General features: G+C 42.2%; 1 protein-coding gene across 2 annotated transcripts in view; it reads left to right on the forward strand.

The window, feature by feature from the left end:
- Window positions 1-3,675: 3,675 nt before the first annotated feature.
- The window catches only part of ERO1B (endoplasmic reticulum oxidoreductase 1 beta), a 66,591-nt gene continuing 52,579 nt past the window's right edge, over window positions 3,676-17,687 (forward strand). For both annotated transcript variants that reach the window (XM_033198279.1, XM_033198280.1), the window contains exons 1-2: window positions 3,676-4,029; window positions 16,081-16,200. In XM_033198279.1, the coding sequence (XP_033054170.1) occupies window positions 3,928-4,029; window positions 16,081-16,200 (222 nt within the window). In that variant the 5' untranslated portion in view covers window positions 3,676-3,927. The remainder of the gene's footprint in view (window positions 4,030-16,080; window positions 16,201-17,687) is intronic.

Raw genomic sequence — 17,687 nt, forward strand, 5'->3', positions numbered from 1 at the left:
AACCCCGGAGGCGGAGGTTGCAGTGAGCTGACATCGTGCCGTTGCACTCCAGCCTGGGTGACAGAGCAAGACTCCGTCTCAAGAAAAAAAAAAAAACTTGTTTAACCTAATCCTAACTTTTCAGAAATGTAATCCCTTATAAATCCCTGAAGTCTAAAATGTTTTACACGACAACTGTGTAAAATACTGGTCAAGGAGAACTTTTTCCTTTTACCTCATGTTGTAAACTAAATGGCTGAATAAAAACATATACACTTGGGGGGAGGGGCGTGGAAAGACATCTGTGATAATGTAATGAATGTGTGAATACAAGCTGAGGCAAAGGAAGTGAATTCGAATGCAGTACTCAATAAGAACTCAACGTCCTGAAGGAGACAACTGTTGCCTTTGTCTGACCAGCATCCCTTTCCCCTCTATTAAAAATAGAAAGTTGTTTGAGGCCAGCCTGGCCAACATGGTGAAACCCCATCTCTACTAAAAATACAAAAATTAGCCAGGTGTGGTGACACACTTCTGTAATCCCAGTTCCCCTGGAGGCTGAGGCATAAGAATCGCTTGAATCTGGGAGGTGGAGGTTGCAGTGAGATCACACCACTGCACGCCAGCCTGGGTGACAGAGTGAGACTCTGTCTCAAAAAAAAAAAAAAAAAAAAAGAAAAGAAAAAGAAAGTAGTAGTTTGTGCAGCTACCTCTGGCTCATTTCTTGTGGTCTGTAGGACTGTGAATCAAGGTGCTCACATTCTACCTGCAAGCTGAACTCCAGAAAGAATGTGAATTTTGATAGGAGGGACAGAAGACTAAAAGCGATGGGAATTGGTAAGTATAATGGCAATGCCCTACAAGAGACTGTTCAATCATGAGTTGTACTCTTTAGAGTCCCTGAATTCTGTCCTGATGGACTTACCTTTCTAGAGGTGTGTGGTGAAATCTTCCTCAGTACCGTAAGCAATTTGACATTTTTTTCATTTGCTATTTCAAAAAAATTAGAGCTAGAGCTGATTTTTGTGGCGTGCAGTCAAAGGGGTTTAGTTGTCTTCACTTTCTTCCTGTTTCAACTTCTAACCACAGCCTTAGGAATGGGAAGGTTCTAACTGAACATCATCTGCAGGAAGCATGGGTGACAGCACATCGCCGCGGCCTCTCACAATGCCAGTTTCAGTGTAGCTGATTTTAGGGAAAGCAGAGGTAAATCAGCCAGAATGAGACAACAAAGAGGAGGGCTGCCTGTTCACAAAGGAACAACCCCGCCATAGCACTCATAACAATGAACACTAAAACAGATCATGACAGACACCACTCTAAGTGAACCTTGGTACGCTAATATCTCATGACAAATATCTGCTATTTCCAATTTCACTCGCCAAGAAAAATCTCATTTGTCCCTAGAAGTTATGTGTCAGGCTTCTGAGCTGAAAACAAAAGCAAACGGGGAGGTTTGTTGCTGTGACTTTCTGGATTCTGTAACTAAGAGGACAGAAGCTATCTGACCCCTGTCTGCATTAGAGTTCCCTGTCCACTTTGTCTCTCTCTCTTTCTTTTTTCACTCCACCCCCGAACCACTGTCTTCCTTTGTTCTTTAATAACAAATATTTCAAGCCTCTGGAAGGCCATGAATTCTGCCTTTGATATCCAGGCACTAGAGAGTCCTTAAAGAACCTGAGATTTTATAATAGGAAAATTTATAACCCACAATTTAAAAAAAAGTTTTGCATAACAAAATCCCAGGAAGTATGTGTTATTGACAACATCAAATGCAGCACAGACAAGGAATTTTAAAAAAGTCTACCAAACTTGATAAAAAGTTTCTCTTATCAAAAGCAGATTTATATGAAGGGAAGAAGGCAGCGAGCAGATAGAAGTATGGATTTGGAAGAGAAAAGGAGACATGGAAAAGTAGCTGGAAAAACGAAGCAACAATTTTTTTTTTTGAGACAGAGTTTCGCTTTATGTTGCCCAGGCTGGACTGCAATGGCGTGATCTCAGCTCACCGCAACCTCCACCTCCTGGGTTAAAGGGATCTCCTGCCTCAGCCTCCCAAGTAGCTGGGATTACAGGCATGTGCTACCTTGCCTGGCTAATTTTGTATTTTTAGTAGAGACAGGGTTTCTCCATGTTGGTCAGGCTCGAACTCCCGACCTCAGGTGATCTGCTCTCCTCAGCCTCCCAAAGTTCTGGGATTACAGGTGTGAGCCACCACGCCCAGACAATTTTTTTGGTTTTAAACTAGGAAAGATCTGGATAGTTTGGAGGCAGAAGGGAAAGAGTTGCTGGAGAGGAAAAGGACAGGCAGGGCTGGCTTCATGGGCATGTGACCATGTGCAGTCAGCGACCCCAGGACCCTGCATTTGGTTTAATGCTCTGCTGGTTCTGAAAGGTATAAACCGCTATGTGGTAGGCTGATTAATGACCCTCTATTTATAGATCCTTATCCTAATCTCTGGAACTTGTGAATATATTATCCTACATGGCAAAAGGGACTTTGCAGATGTGATTAAGTTAAGGATTTTGAGATAGGATGGTCTGTAACCAGTGTAATCACAAGGGTCCTTATACAAGAGAGACAGAAGAGCTAGGGTCACAAGAGAAAGCATGTGACGAGGGAAGCAGAAGGAGTGAAGAAGATGTGATCATAATGTGAGGTCATGAGGCAGGAAATGCAGGTGGCCTCTGGAAGCTGGAAAAGGTAAGGAAACACATTGTCCCCGAGAGCCTCCAAAAGCAACACAGCCCTACAGGTCCATTTTGGACTCCTGATCTCCGGAACTATAAGATAATGAATTTCTTTTGTTGTATGCAACTAAATGTGTGATAGCTTCTTATAGCATCAATGAGAAACTAATACTTGCCACATAAACACAAGGGAGATGTATTATTCATTTTGTAGAAATCAAAGACATTAATAAAACTAATAGCAGTTACCATTTATTGAGTACTTCCTAGGTGCTAGGCACTATACTCAGGTTTTTCTGCATCTAATCTTATGTAGCCCTAGAACAAGATATAGGGTGGGAATTAAGGCCCAATAACTAACTAGAATGTTTTAGAGTTGGGATCTGCGCCCAATCTATGTCACTCTTAAGTTTTTCTGTTTTACCCCATCCCCATATTTCATCATAAACCTTTCGGTTTGTCTTCATTCTTTAGCATGTGTTATACTTGCACGTGTCAATCTAGGAGTTGGGCTGGGGCAGGGCCGATGACATCCACATCTAGGGTGCATGAAATTAAAAAAAAGCCAAAGCCACCTCTACAAGTCACAGGTGGCTAACAGAGGCACCCACAGCAGATGTGAGGCTACAGGAAAATGAATGAGACAAAGAATACGCTTCAGACCGAAAGTCAAAGATCCCGCACCGTTAGTTCCTAACTCTCCCGCATACTGGGTGAATCCTGGAGCCTGACGGGAGCCACAGCACGGACCGACGCAGAGAGGTCCCCAACCTGGTTTCCCGGAGAAGAGCTCGCTCCTCTTCCCCCGCCCGCACCTCCGGGTGTTTTGGAGGCCCGCGTGGTCCCGCCTCATTGGCCGCCGTGGAGTCCGAGGCCTCGGGGAGGCGGGGCGGCTTTCGCAGTTGTAGTTCCCGAGTCCTCTAGTTTGTCGGCTCCGCCTTCCCGCTGCAGCGCCGAAGCGGCCGCCCAGGACCACAACTCCCACAAGGCCCCGCGCTCGGGGGGCGTGGCCGATGAGCCGAGCGAGCTGGGGGCGGGGCCGCCTGGGGGGATGATGTAGGGGAGCTCGCCTTTCCTGCCTCACTCGCAGCTGCCGGGTATTTCGGAGACAATCTCCCGCCTCCGGACCGGCGTGCAAACCTCTGATCCTGGAGCCGCTCGGCCGCTGGGAACCGTCCCCTTGGGTCGTCGCCCGGGCCGCCCGCCGTTCCCCGGCCCCGAGGGACCAGGCTGGCAGCGGCGTGGGGAGAGATCAGCATGAGCCAAGGGGTCCGCCGGGCAGGCGCTGGGCAGGGGGCAGCGGCCGCGGTGCAGCTACTGGTCACCCTGAGCTTCCTCCGGAGCGTCGTCGAGGCGCAGGTAAGCCCGAGTGATGGCCGGCCGGGAACCCCCGGCCGAACACCCGCGGCCGCTACACACGGGCCGTGACTGTGGCGCGGGGAGGGCCGGGCCGGGCCGGGCCGAAACAGAGGTGATATCTGGCGAGCAGAAAACCCGGGGAGCAGAGACCTGACCGTCCAGTGCGGGAAACATCTGCGAACCGCCCGCAGGGCGGGGGGGACGGCGACACTCCGGGTAATGGCAGTCAAAAGAGGAAGATGGTGACGGTCCCCTGAGCTGTTTTCGTTTTTTCCTCTCGATGTTTTAAGCGGCTGGGAGTGTGGCGGGAGATGGGACGGGCATGAACCACCTCAGCTGTCTTGCGAAGGGGGCGAGCGCCTAGAGAAACGGTGACGTCCTTCCCTTCAGGAGTTAGCGAGGGAGGGAGACTGAGAGTAGGGGGCACAGAGCAGACCCCCGAGGCCCCGCCAGGCGCAGGGAATTGGGAGGGGACGAGACTTCACTCACTTGAACTTTCAGACTAGAGCTTTCTGGGCTTTTACCCTTCCTCGAGCACCTTCCCTTGCTCAAGATTGCTTTGTTTTTACCCAGCTGAGCTGTGTCTGCCAAGTGGCATCGCCACTTAAGTCCCAATACGAGACTGGGGGTTCTGAGCCTGGCGTTGTGTCTCGTGGATGGAGGCTCTGGCTCAGGCAGTCGTGAGGTGCTGCCTGGTTGTTGATGTGAAGAGATGATTACAAGTGTTCTCGGTGTGCTAGAAATCTGAGGCTTAGCTGACCAGATCCTTTCGCCTTCAGAGAGGTGTTTGCTTCTATTCAGTAGAATTTGAATTGATTGCCAGGTGCTGCTGCCTGTTGTCTGCACCTGCTGCAAGGGCCAAAAAAAATAAAACGAAAGTCTCAGGGGGCCTGATAATGAGGGGAGATGTCATTTGAAGCAATTAGTGCTCATCTAAGAAAAATGGAAGGTTGACTATGAGTGTAACCGTGAAAACATGTTTTTCTGAATTGAGTCACTTTATTTCATGGTTTTATGGTGCCATTCAGGCACACTAAATCCCAGAGTGCCTGAATGGTCCGTTTGTGTCTGTGAACCATAAAAATAAAAGGGGCAAACTTTTTGGTGTTGGGGAACATGTTAAAATGCAGAGTCTCCGGCCCTACCTCCAGATTATTGATTGAACGGATCTGGAATGTGGCCCAGATAACAGCATTTTAAACAAACATTGCAAATACAGTAACTGTAGCAAAGTTATCTTTTGACTACCTCTTGGACCTCACTTGGAAAACACTGAAATAGAATAGATAGTGGTAGTCTGGGCAGACTTACGAAAGGACATTTTCCAAATTGTCTTTGGCAAAATTATTTTCTAGTCACTAGTTGTTTCTGAGTGAAATTTACAATTAGATATTTTTCTAAAATGAGATTTCCCATTTTCTCTTTTTATATAGCATATATTAATTTATGCTTATCTAGAAACTTCATTTTAGATTTTTTTCATTTACCACTAATTATGTGTAATTAATGTTTTGTAATTTCACCTGTATTTTTAAAATTTTTGCATAGAGATGGGGACTTACTATGTTGTAGGGCTGATCTTCAACTCCTGGCCTCCAGCAAGTTTCTTACTTTGGCTTCCCAGGTGCTGGGATTACAGGTATGAGCCACTGTGCCTGGCCTGCCCCTGTACTTTTAATTTCATTATATTCAAATGAATATAAATATAGTTCAACAGTTAAAGATTTGTGAATATTTGAAGTAGCATTGTGCCAACAGTCTTCCAAGTGAATGTATTTGGTTTTTGTTCCCAGCTGTACTTTCTTTCTTTTTTTCTTTATTTTTTGAGACAATGCCTCGCTCTGTTGGCCAGGCTGGAGTGCAATGGCATGTGTTGGCTCACTGCAACCTCTGCCTCACGGGTTTAAGCAATTCTCCCTGCCTCAGCTTCCTGAGTGGCTGGGATAACAGGTGCTTGCCACCGCACCTGGCTGATTTTTGTATTTTTGTTGTTGTTGTTGTTTGTTTGTTTAGTAGTGATGGGGTTTTGCCATGTTGGCCAGGCTGGTCTTGAACTCCTGACCTCAGGTGATCTGCCTGTCTCGGCCTCCTAAAGTGCTGGGATTACAGGCATGAGCCACCACGCCAAGGCCACCAACAGTACTTTCTACTGTACTGTTTTTTTTTTTTTTTTGAGACGGAGTCTTGCTCTGTGTCACCCAGACTGGAGTGCGGTGGCACCATCTTGGCTCACTGAAGCCTCCACCTCCCGAGTTCAAGTGATTCTCCTGTTTCAGCCTTCCAAGTAGCTGGGACTACAGGCGTGTGCCACCACACCCGGCTAATTTTTTATTTTTTAGTAGAGATGGGGTTTCACCACATTGGCCAGGCTAGTCTCGAACTCCTGACCTCAGGCAATCCACCCGCCTTGGCCTCCTAAAGTGCTGGAATTACAGGCGTGAGCCACCACGCCTGGCCTGCTCAACTTTTAGATAGTACTTTAATCTGTAACATGGTTACACGTACATGATCTCATTTTATTTGATACATCTCTCCAAAATGGGACCATTGAGATAACTGAAGTTCAACCAACTTAAATGTCTTAAATGAGCGAGTGACATTACAGTGGAGCCCTAATGTGGAACCCCTTCTGGTCTATACAGTATGTTGGTATTTTCAATTCTCTCTAGTATAGAAAAGCAGAAGGAAAACAGGAAAATCAAAAAGTGGAATTCAGCCAGTTCTTTGACTTCATCCATATAATAAATTGGTAGAAAACTAACTGATAAAGGGAAGGATTAGAATTTTTGAAAACTACCTCTGTTTACAAGAAATCAGTCATTTAAGGAGATACATATTTTAAATGTTATCTCCTTTCAAAATAAAAGCAGAAAAACATTTTTGAGCACACAAAATGATACGCGTTTGTGTATCTCATGCCCCATTATCTTATAAATGAAATGTAAATATACTTTGTAGTATGGTGAAGCACTGGAAGCTAAAGGCATAGTGCATACAAGTGATAGAACAATCTTCCTTTCAAAAGTAATTTCAATTAGATTCTAAATGCATTTCCGAGGTGGTGTAAAATTAAGGAATACACAGAACCCCTCAATAAATGAAAAGCCAGAAACTTAGAACTCCAATAGTGATATACCAGTCCGTTACTCTGAGGGCTTCTCCTAAACCCTAAAGATCTTGAGCTACTTGAACAGTTGCATGGAGTGGAGTGGGCAAGAAATAGCCCCGTGTCTGCGCAGTGAGAGGAAGCTAATAGGAGGCTCCACCAAAATTCATTTCTCATTTACCCTTATATTGAGGAGGTAGCTGTTTGGAGCCTGCACTTCAAACAATTACATCCTCAATATAAGGGTAAATGAGAAATGAAACCCATTCCAAGTAAGGGGAATGCAAAGAAACTTGCTAGGAGAAGTGGGGAAGAAACTTTGAGAATTTGTTACCATGAGTCAGTCCTCACGCAGGTTTGCAAGCCAAATATTTTTATGCTGGGAAAATTCATAGCAGTCCCAAATTTGTATGCCCCAGGTTACTAATAAAAGCAAATATCCATCACCTCTGGAGGAATTTATTTTTAACTCAAACCCTGAAAAATTATTGAAGATAAAGTGCCAAGAAGAATAAACAGCTAGCAGTAAAATATCACAAAACACAAGGAAACAGGGCACCATGAATCAGATATTAGACACAGACAACAGAAACAAACACATAATGACCTTAGGTTCTGAAATTATCAGATAGATAATTTAATATCACTATGTTTAATGTGTTCAAATAAAAAGAAACTTGAAGTATAAAAGGGAAAAAAGATTTTAAAGAATGGCCAAAAAGATTTTAATAGTAATGAATTAGAAGTTCTAGAACTGAATTTTAAAACTCAATGGATGGATTAAATAGCTGATCATATCCAGCTGAAGAAATGATTACTGAATTAGACAATCATTTCATGTCTTTTTTCTTTCTCCTTAATCCCCCATCACCTTTTCATCTGTCCTTACTCTCAGTTCATACCTTACTAAAATTGGAGCAATCAGAAGAGAAATTCCATACAGTAACTGACATCTATCCATTTACTAGTCTCTGTACCCACATATTTTGACCTCCTGTTGGTTACCATTGAAGAACTGTGTGCTTTTATCAAAGGCAGTCCCTTCACTTACATGTGAGGTCTCATTCCTTCTTTCCCACTCACGGACATGGCTCTAGTAATCTTCTCTTTCTTTCCTGGATCATCAGTTTGTCCTTCTCAAGTGGAATTTTACTGTCATCATGTATTAGTCCATTTTTTTTTGTTTGTTTGTTTCCTGGAGTAGAGCCTCCCTTTGTCACCCAGGCTGGAGAGCAGTGGCTCAATCTCAGCTCACTGCAACCTCTACTTCCCAGGTTCAAGCAGTTATTATGCCTCAGCCTCCCAAGTAGCTGGGATTACAAGCTCCAGCCACAACGCTGGCTAATTTTTGTACTTTTAGTAGAGATGGGGTTTTGCCCTGTTGGTCAAGCTGGTCTCAAATTCCTAACCTCAAGCGATCTGCCTGCCTTGACCTCCCAGTGTGCTGGGATTACGGGCGTGAGCCACTGTGCCTGGCTTAGTCCATTCTTGTATTGCTATAAAGAATTACCTGAGACTGGGTAATTTTTAAAGAAAAGAGATTTAATTGACTCACAGCTGTACGGGAAGCATGGCTGGGGAGGCCTCAGGAAACTTACAATCGGGGAAGTGCTGCACCCTTTTAAACAACCAGCTCTCATGTGAACTCACTATCGGGAGAACAGAAAGAGGGAAGTCCGCCCCCATGATTCAGACACCTCCCACCAGGCTCCTCTCCAACACTGGGGATTATAATTTGACATGAGATTTGGGTGAAGAGATAAAGCCGGACTGTACGTCATAAAACAGGCTGCTAATTCTACTGTTTTAAAGTTATCTTTTGATCCACATATTCCCTCTGCCTTTGCCTATTTTTTTCTGTTCCCTCTAGAAAAATTCAAGAGTTAGATTTAATTTATTCTTCCTATGCTGGTTCTTCTATTTTTCAGCCCTTTCTAATCAGACTTTTGCTCCTACCACACCTCTGAAACTGCTCCTGGCAAGGTCACCAATATCCTCCTTGTTGCTAAGGCCAATGGTTGGCTCTTAAATCTCAGCTTTACTTATTGACGGCATTTTTTCACAACTCATCACTCAATCTCCTTAAAATAATTTTTTTTTTTTTTTTTTTGAGACGGAGTCTTGCTCTGTCGCCCAGGCTGGAGTGCAGTGGCCGGATCTCGGCTCACTGCAAGCTCCGCCTCCCAGGTTTACGCCATTCTCCTGCCTCAGCCTCCCGAGTAGCTGGGACTACAGGCGTCCGCCACCTCGCCCGGCTAGTTTTTTGCACTTTTTAGTAGAGACGGGGTTTCACCGTGTTAGCCAGGATGGTCTCGATCTCCTGACCTCGTGATCCGCCCGTCTCGGCCTCCCAAAGTTTACAGGCTTGAGCCACCGCGCCCGGCCCCTTAAAATAATTTTTATTCTGACATCCTGGATATTAAACTTTTCTGGTTGTCTTCCTGTCTAGTGGACCAGTCTGCCTTAGTGTTTTTTCTTTGTTCCTCCCCTTCCCTTGACCACTAATCGTTTGAACCTCAGGGTTCAAATATTGTACTCTTTCTTCTCTTTATCTTAGTCACCTCTTCTGGTCTCTTAGCTTTAAATACCAAATGTACAGTGGACTCTCAATGTTAGTCTCCAAGACTAGGATTCCCAGCTCTAGATCTATGTATCCAACTTCTTTTTCGACATCTCCTCTTGGATGATTGATATCTCAAACTTGATATAGAAACCACATTTCTGATCTTTTCCCCCAAATCTGCTTTTTCCACAGTCTCCCCCAACCCGCGCCCCACGCCCCCGCCTTATACAAGAGCTCCAGCCAAATTGGCCTCCCTGTTGTTCTTAAACAGGGCAGATACGTTCTTGCCTCAAAGCCTTTGTACTGTTTCTTCTACCTAGCACCCTCTTTTCTCGTGTATTCATGTGATTTGCTTTGTTAGATTTCTGCTAAAGTGTCACTTTATCTGACATGTCTCTTGTCTTAAATGTCCCTGAGCATGCAAATATAAAAGAGAAACCTTCTATCCTCACCAAATTCCTGTCACCCTTTGCTTAAAACTCCCCAATGGCTTCCTGTCTCACATGGTGTAATCCAAAAATAATTTGGTCTTTATTTCTGATTCCTGACACAGAGCCCTTTAAAACCCTTGGAATTTCTTAAGTCATAGGAGTGCCTTTTGTTATTCATAATGAGCCCCTTTCAATCACACCTGTGTTTATAGTAATGCAATGACTTAAGACAGGGACCCTACATAACTTCAGGATAGGGGGCTGGTCACCACAAGGACCCAAGTAATTAGAAAGTTGAAACTTTGGCCCCACCAACCTCCAGGAAGGCCAGAGGTGGGTGCTGGAGATTAGCTCTGTAAGAACTCTTGAACAACTAGATTTGATGAGTTTCTGGGTGGGGAACACATTGACTTATTGGGAGGGTGGCATGTTGAGAGAGGGCAGGGAGGCTCTGCACATCCCTCTGCCTTAGTAGCTTGCCCAATGCATCTCTTCCATTTGGTTGTTACTGAATTGTATCCTTTATAATAATTGGTAACTGTAAGTAAAGTGTCTTTCTGAGTTCTGTGAACCATTCTGGCAAATTATCAAACCTGCAATGGAAGTGCTAGGAACCCCCAATTGATAGCCAGTCAGAAGAACAAGTGGCTCAGGGCCTGAGATTTGTGTCAGGAGTGGGGCCATCTTGTGGGACTCAGCCCTTAATTTGTGGGTCTGCACTGATGGTGGATAGTGTCAGAATTGAATTATTGGACACCACCCAGTTGGTCTCAGAGTTGGAGAATCGGTTGGTGTGATAAAATAACTCAGATTCAGTAAAAGCTAAAATCTTACAGTGGTCTAATTCTCCTTCTTGCCTATTGCATAGTCCTCCTTATTCCTCACCAACACGGGGCAAGCTTACTGCTTAGGATCTTTGTACTCACTCCCGATGCCTGGAGTGCTGTCCCACCATATACCTACATGTCTTGCTCCTCGCCAAAATTTCATTGACACCTTCTGTAACTGTCCTGTTTTAAATGGTTAGCAGCCCCAGTTCTGCAGTCTGTTTCCAGTCCCTAGATTTCTTCTATATCACTTTATTACCATCTGACATTCTGTACTTTGTTCATTCATTTTGCACCCCCTTTTCCCTATGAGAATGTAAACTCCTTGAGGGCAGAGATTTTTGTCTGGTTTTTTTTTTTTTTTTTTTTCTAATTTTATATCCCCAGCACTTAAAACGTGCAAATGTTATGTTGGGCCTCAGTAAATAGGCTGAATTAATGAATAAGTGAATGGAAGATAGATGCAAATAAATTATTCAGAATGAAATCTAGAGAGACAATGGGATAATAAATATTAAAGAGAACTTAAGATACCTGGAGAATAGAGTGAGAATGTCTAATATGTCTAATTGGAGTTCTAAAATAATAGAATAGGGAAGAAGCAGTATTGATTTCTGCAGATCAGTATGAAGAAGATAACCTAACAGAAAAGTGAATCAAAGATATAAATAGACATTTCACACAAGAAGAAATATAAATGTCTCGTAAAACATACGAACATTGTACCTTGTTCGTGCAAATAAGAAAAAAGATAACTTTTCATGCTAACTAGATTGGCAAAAATTAAAGCATAGATTAATGTTAAATATTGGTGAGGATATGGGCTGGCACAGTGGCTCACACCTATAATCCCAGCACTTTGGGAGGCCGAGGCAGGCTAATCACTGGAGGCCAGGAGTTTGAGACCAGCCTGGCCAACATGGTGAAACCCGTCTCTACTAAAAACACAAAAATTAGCTGAGCGTGGTGGCGTGTTCCTGTAGTCCCAGCTACTCGGGAGGCTGAGGCACGAGAATCACTTGAACCCAGGAAGTGGAGGTTGCAGTGAGCCAAGACTGAGACCCTGCGCTCTTGCTTGGGTGACAAAGGGAGACTCTGTCTCAAAAATAAAAAAAAATAAAAATTCATGAGGATATGGCTCAACAGTAACTCCCATTCATTGTTGGGGGGCTGGTAAATTGGTACAACTGTTTTGGAAATCATTTTGCCATTTCCTGAAAAAGCTGAACATATACTTACAGCAGTTCCATTCCTAAGCATACAACCTGGAGAAACTCTTTTTTTTTTTTTTTTCTTTTGAGACAAGGTCTGGCTCTTTTCCCCAGGCTGGAGTGCAGTGGTGTGATTTTGGCTCACTGCAACCTCCATCCCCTGGGTTCAGATAATCCTCCCACCTCAGCCTCTTGAGTGGCTGTGACTACAGATGCTCACCACCAGACCTGGCTAATTTTTGTACTTTTATAGAGACAGGATTTCGCCATGTTGCCCAGGCTGGTCTCAGTTCTCCTGTGTCCACCTCCCAAAGTGCTAAGATTACAGATGTGAGTCATTGTGCCTGGCCCAACCTGGAGAAACTCTTGCATGTGTTTTTATACCAGGATATATGTCCAAAACCGTTTGTGTAGCAATGTTCTTTAGCCAAACCTGAAAACAATCTAAATATGGATTGCGGTAATTTTCTATTGCTCTTGTGACAAATTGCCACAAATATAATGACTTAAAACAACATAAATTTATTATGCTGTGGTTCTGGGGGCCAGAATTCTGAAAATGGGATTTACAGGGTTAAAATCAAGATGTCAGCAAGGTTACATTTCCTTCTGGAGGCTCCTTTTCAAGCTTCTAGATATTGTTGTGATTTTTGGCTTACGGCCTCTTTATTCCTTCATCTTCAGAGCCAGCAGTATGGCATTTTCCAGTCTCTGTCTGACTCTGACACTCCCGCCTTCCCCTCTCATGAAGAACTTTGTAACTACACTCGTCTCACCTGAATAATCCACTATAGTCTTCCCATCTCAAGATCCTTAAATTCATCACATCTTTCAAGTCCCCTTTGCTATGCAAAAATAATATATTTCCATATTTCAGGAATTAGGGACATCTTGGGGGTGGGGCATTCTGTCTACTGTATACATCAAGGGTAGAATGGATAAATTATGATAGTCTAATAAAATGTAACACTTGCAACAGGGAAAATGAATGAGGTACTACAAAATTCATCATCAGAGATGCCATAATAAAGTGTTAGCAAAAGAGGCACATCCCAGAAAAATTCACACATTAGATTCCATTAACATTAAAGTTCAGAAACGGGGACCAAAAACCTCAAGCATATTGTTTAGGGATGCATTACCAGAAAAGGAAAAATTGATAACAAAAACAAGATTTCTTTCTTTTACGGAGAGGGAGGTAGATGTAATTAAAGAGGAGCTTAAAGGATACTGGCACTATTTATTTCGATTTTTTATTTTTTTCCTAAGATTCAGGGGGTCCTTGTGCAGGTTTGTTACATGGGTATAGGGAATTTTTCAGCTCTTGTCCCCCTCTCTCCTCACCTTTTGGGGTCCCCAGTGTTGTTTCCTTCCTTATGTTCACGTGTACTCATTGTTCGCTCCCACTTATAAGCGAGAACATACAGTATTTGATTTTCTGCTTTTGCATTAATTCACTTAGGGTAATGGCCTCCAGCTGCATCCATGTTGCTGCAAAGGACATGATTTCTTTTTTTTTAATGGCTACTTAGTATTCCGTGGTGTACATGGACCACATTTTCTTTATTCCATCCACCGTTGATGGGCACTTGCCTGCATGGTGATTGCATGACTTCACTCCTGTGAATAGTGCAGTGATAAACGTTCAAGTGCAGGCGTCTTTTTGATATAATGATTTCCTTTGGGTAGATGGATACCCGGTAGTGGGATTGCGGGGTCAAATGATGCTTCTACTTTTAGTTCTTTGATACATCTCCATATTGTTTTTCATAGGTGTTGAACTAATTTACAGTCCCACTAACAGTGTATAAGCATTCCCTTTTTTCCACATCCTTGCCAACATCTGTTTTTCTGTTTTACTTTTTAATATGATACTGGCAGTATTTAGAAGCTTTTAGTGACACACAGGTTTCTGTCTCAGTAGTCTTCTAAAGGTTATAAATATGTACATGTCAACTTTGTGAACCCATCCCCTACCACAATTAAAATGTTTTAAAGAAGTAAAATATGGTGCTTTATAAACGAAAAGTCAACAATTTAAGAAAAATGTATAAGAAATAACAAAAAAACTCAAGCATATTGTTTAGGGATGCATTACCAGAAAAAGGAAAATTGATAACAAAAACAAGATTTATTTCTACCGTTAGGGAAAGGGAGATAGATGTAATTAAAGAGGAGCTGAAAGGATACTGGCAGTATTTACTTTGTTATTTAATTATATATATATAATTATATGTATATATTATATATATATCAGTAGATAAAATATTTTTAAAACCTAGAGAGCTTGTTGGTTTGTATTTTTTTCCTGTTTAGGGGCTAGCATTTGAAGTCTTTAGAAACATATTTCAGACTGTGGGGGAGCGGAAAGAAAAAAATAGAACTCACTGTCTTGTAAGTAGTGAGAGCAATGGAATGAAATTTGGGAGTTAGTGATAGGATCCTAGTGAGTCGGACAGCAAAGTAAATATAACTCTAGAGCCAAAATTCTGATAATGATCACTTATCTCAAGATAATATAGCCCTAACTCTGTGGAAGGGAGTCTGGGGACACATTTATATTCCTAGGGAGGGAGAATGAGAATGAAACAGCTTGCAAGGACCGGTTTCCATTTTCTGACCATTACTCGCATATATTCCTCCTATGGACCATATAAATAACCTTTAACAGGCTGAGACCCATTTCTTGTTTTTCGAAAATTTTAGTTGTAAGTTCATATGCAGTTGCAAGAAATAACACAGAAATCCCATATACTCTTTATCTGTTTATCCCAATGGTAACATCCTGTAAACATGTAGTTCAGTGTTATAACTGGGACACTGACAGTGAGAGAATCTACTGATCTTACTCAGATTCTCCCAGTTTTACTTGTTTTGTTTGTGTGTGTATGTATTAGTGACATACAATCTTATCACATACATAGGTCAATGTATTCACCATCACAGTCAAAATACTGAACAGTTTCGTCACCACAGATATTCCTCCTGTTGCCCTTTTACATCCACACTATTTCCTTCCTACCCTACCTATCCCACCTTCCATCCCCTACCCCAGTCCCTAATCCTTGGCAACAAATAGTATGCTTTCCATTTCTAAATTTTTTTCATTTAAAAAGTGTTCTGTAAATGGAATCATAAAGCGTGTAACCTTTTGGCTTGCTTTATCATTCAGGATAATTCCTGGAAGATAAATCCAGATTGTGCATATCAGTCAATGAGTTCCATTTTTAATTTAGCCGAAGATTGTTTTATGGAATTTTGGGACTCTACATTCACTTCGGAAATACCAATTTCTCTTCTTGGATTAGCAAATAATCTTTGAATAGTGGATAAGATCATAGATTCCCAATCTGATAGATTGGGAATAAGTTCCATTTCTACTCTGGAAAACTTACTATAAGGCTACTAAACCTTAATTTCCTTATATGTAATATGAAGATTATAGTACCTCATTCATGGAATACTTTTAAAGAGGAAATGAGATAATATAAAGCTCTTAATACTGTGCCTATCATGTAAGCCTCCATAAATGGCCGCCTAAAGGAAAGATAAAAGACATGGGTTACTACAGCAATATCATTACAGTCTGTAACTTCTAGGTTAGGTTGGGAAGATATTGCCTTCATATTCCAGTGGCCACTTGGATTTCATATATGTTTAAGTAGAGGAAGGAGAATTCAATAATCTTCAAGTGCTAGAGAAAAATGTTCTTCCAAATGGGTATAGCTGATCTTTCTATTGTTTTTTTATTTCATTGACCACAGTAAAAAGTAAATTGACTGCTTTAATATTATATCTTAATCAGCAAGTACTGGCTAATTTGAATGAATAAATTACATTTTTATATAATAGTGTAGATTTGTTAAGGTTGAAACATCAGTAGTTTATGTATTTTAAATTATATAAATTCTAGGTCACTGGAGTTCTGGATGATTGCTTGTGTGATATTGACAGCATCGATAACTTCAATACCTACAAAATCTTCCCCAAAATAAAAAAATTGCAAGAGAGAGACTATTTTCGTTATTACAAGGTAAGGTTTTAAGTTTGTATTCTGTTGATATCAAAGGTTTATATGTGACCTTTATGATCCTTTTGGCAACCCATTTCAGTTCCTCTCTGCGCCCTGTGTGTATCTTTCATCATTGAATTTATTATGTATCATAGTGAAAACTTATCGATCTTTTTAAACAGTACAAATCTTAGCCCCCTTCCTTTGTATGGAAGTTCCTCATTTTTCAGTTTTGGTTTTGAGGCAGAGACTCCTCTCTCTACAGAAGCTGAAAATGTCACAGATTTATTTTGTCAGCCTCTCTTATAATATAGTTCTGCCATCTGGACACACCTACTCAGCCTTTGAGTTGTTCTGATGGCAGTGTGCTAGCATTGTTAGCAGTGCACAGTACTGCAGCAGCATCTTTGTTGGACGTCTTTCTGAAAGGGCTGGCAAAACAGGCTGAGACTTCAAGTAGACCACTACCAATAGTAATGCTCCAGAATTGGTTCTTCAATCTAATAATAGTCTACTCTAGACCTTTACAAAATAACCAGTGATCGTTTAAAGGCAGCAGCAATCTTTAAATATAGCAGTAAGGCAATATTCAAAAGAACAGTGTTTTAAATTTTAGAACAACATTTTATTTTGTTTTATTTTACTTTATTTTTTATTCTTCTTCTTATTTTTGAGATGAAGTCTCACTCTGTCTCCCAGGCCGGAGTGCAGTGGTACAATCTCAGCTCACTGCAACCTCCACCTCCTGGCTTCAAGCAATTCTTCTGCCTCAGCATTCTGAGTAACTGGGATTACAGGCGTGCACCACCACAGGCAGCTAGTTTTTGTATTTTTAGTAGAGACAGGATTTTGCCATATTGGCCAGGCTGATCTCAAACTCCTGACCTCAGGTGATCCACCTACCTTGGCCTCCCAAAGTGCTGGGATTACAGATGGGAGTCACTGTGCCCGACCTAAATATATATATTTTATTATTTAATAATATATGTATGTTTTTGTTTTTGCTTTTTTTAGAGACAGGGTCTTGCCATGTCTGCCCAGGCTGATCTCGAATTCCTGGCCTCAAGTGATCAATCGATCGATCTATCTACATTTTTGTTTCCTAGGCTTAGGTCAGCTAAATTAATTGTTTTTGTTTTTTTTTAAAACAGAGTCTTGCTCTGTCACCCAGTGCAGTGGTGCAATCTCAGTTCACTGCAACCTCTGCCTCCTGGCTTCAAGCGATTCTTCTGCCTCAGCCTTCTGAGTAGCTGGGATTACAGGCGTGCGCCACCACACCTGGCTCGTTTTTGTATTTTTAGTAGAGACAGGGTTTTGCCATATTGGCCAGTCTGGTCTCAAACTCCTGACCTCAGGTGATCCACCTGCCTCGGCCTCCCAAAGTGCAGGATTACAGGTGTGAGTCACTGTGCCCGGCCTAAATATATATATTTTTATTATTTAATAATATATGTATGTTTTTGTTTTTGCTTTTTTTAGAGAGAGGATCTTGCCATGTTTGCCCGGGC

This window comes from Trachypithecus francoisi, unplaced genomic scaffold, assembly GCF_009764315.1.
Source record: "Trachypithecus francoisi isolate TF-2019V2 unplaced genomic scaffold, Tfra_2.0 Lachesis_group5, whole genome shotgun sequence".
Taxonomy (NCBI): Eukaryota; Metazoa; Chordata; class Mammalia; order Primates; family Cercopithecidae; genus Trachypithecus; species Trachypithecus francoisi.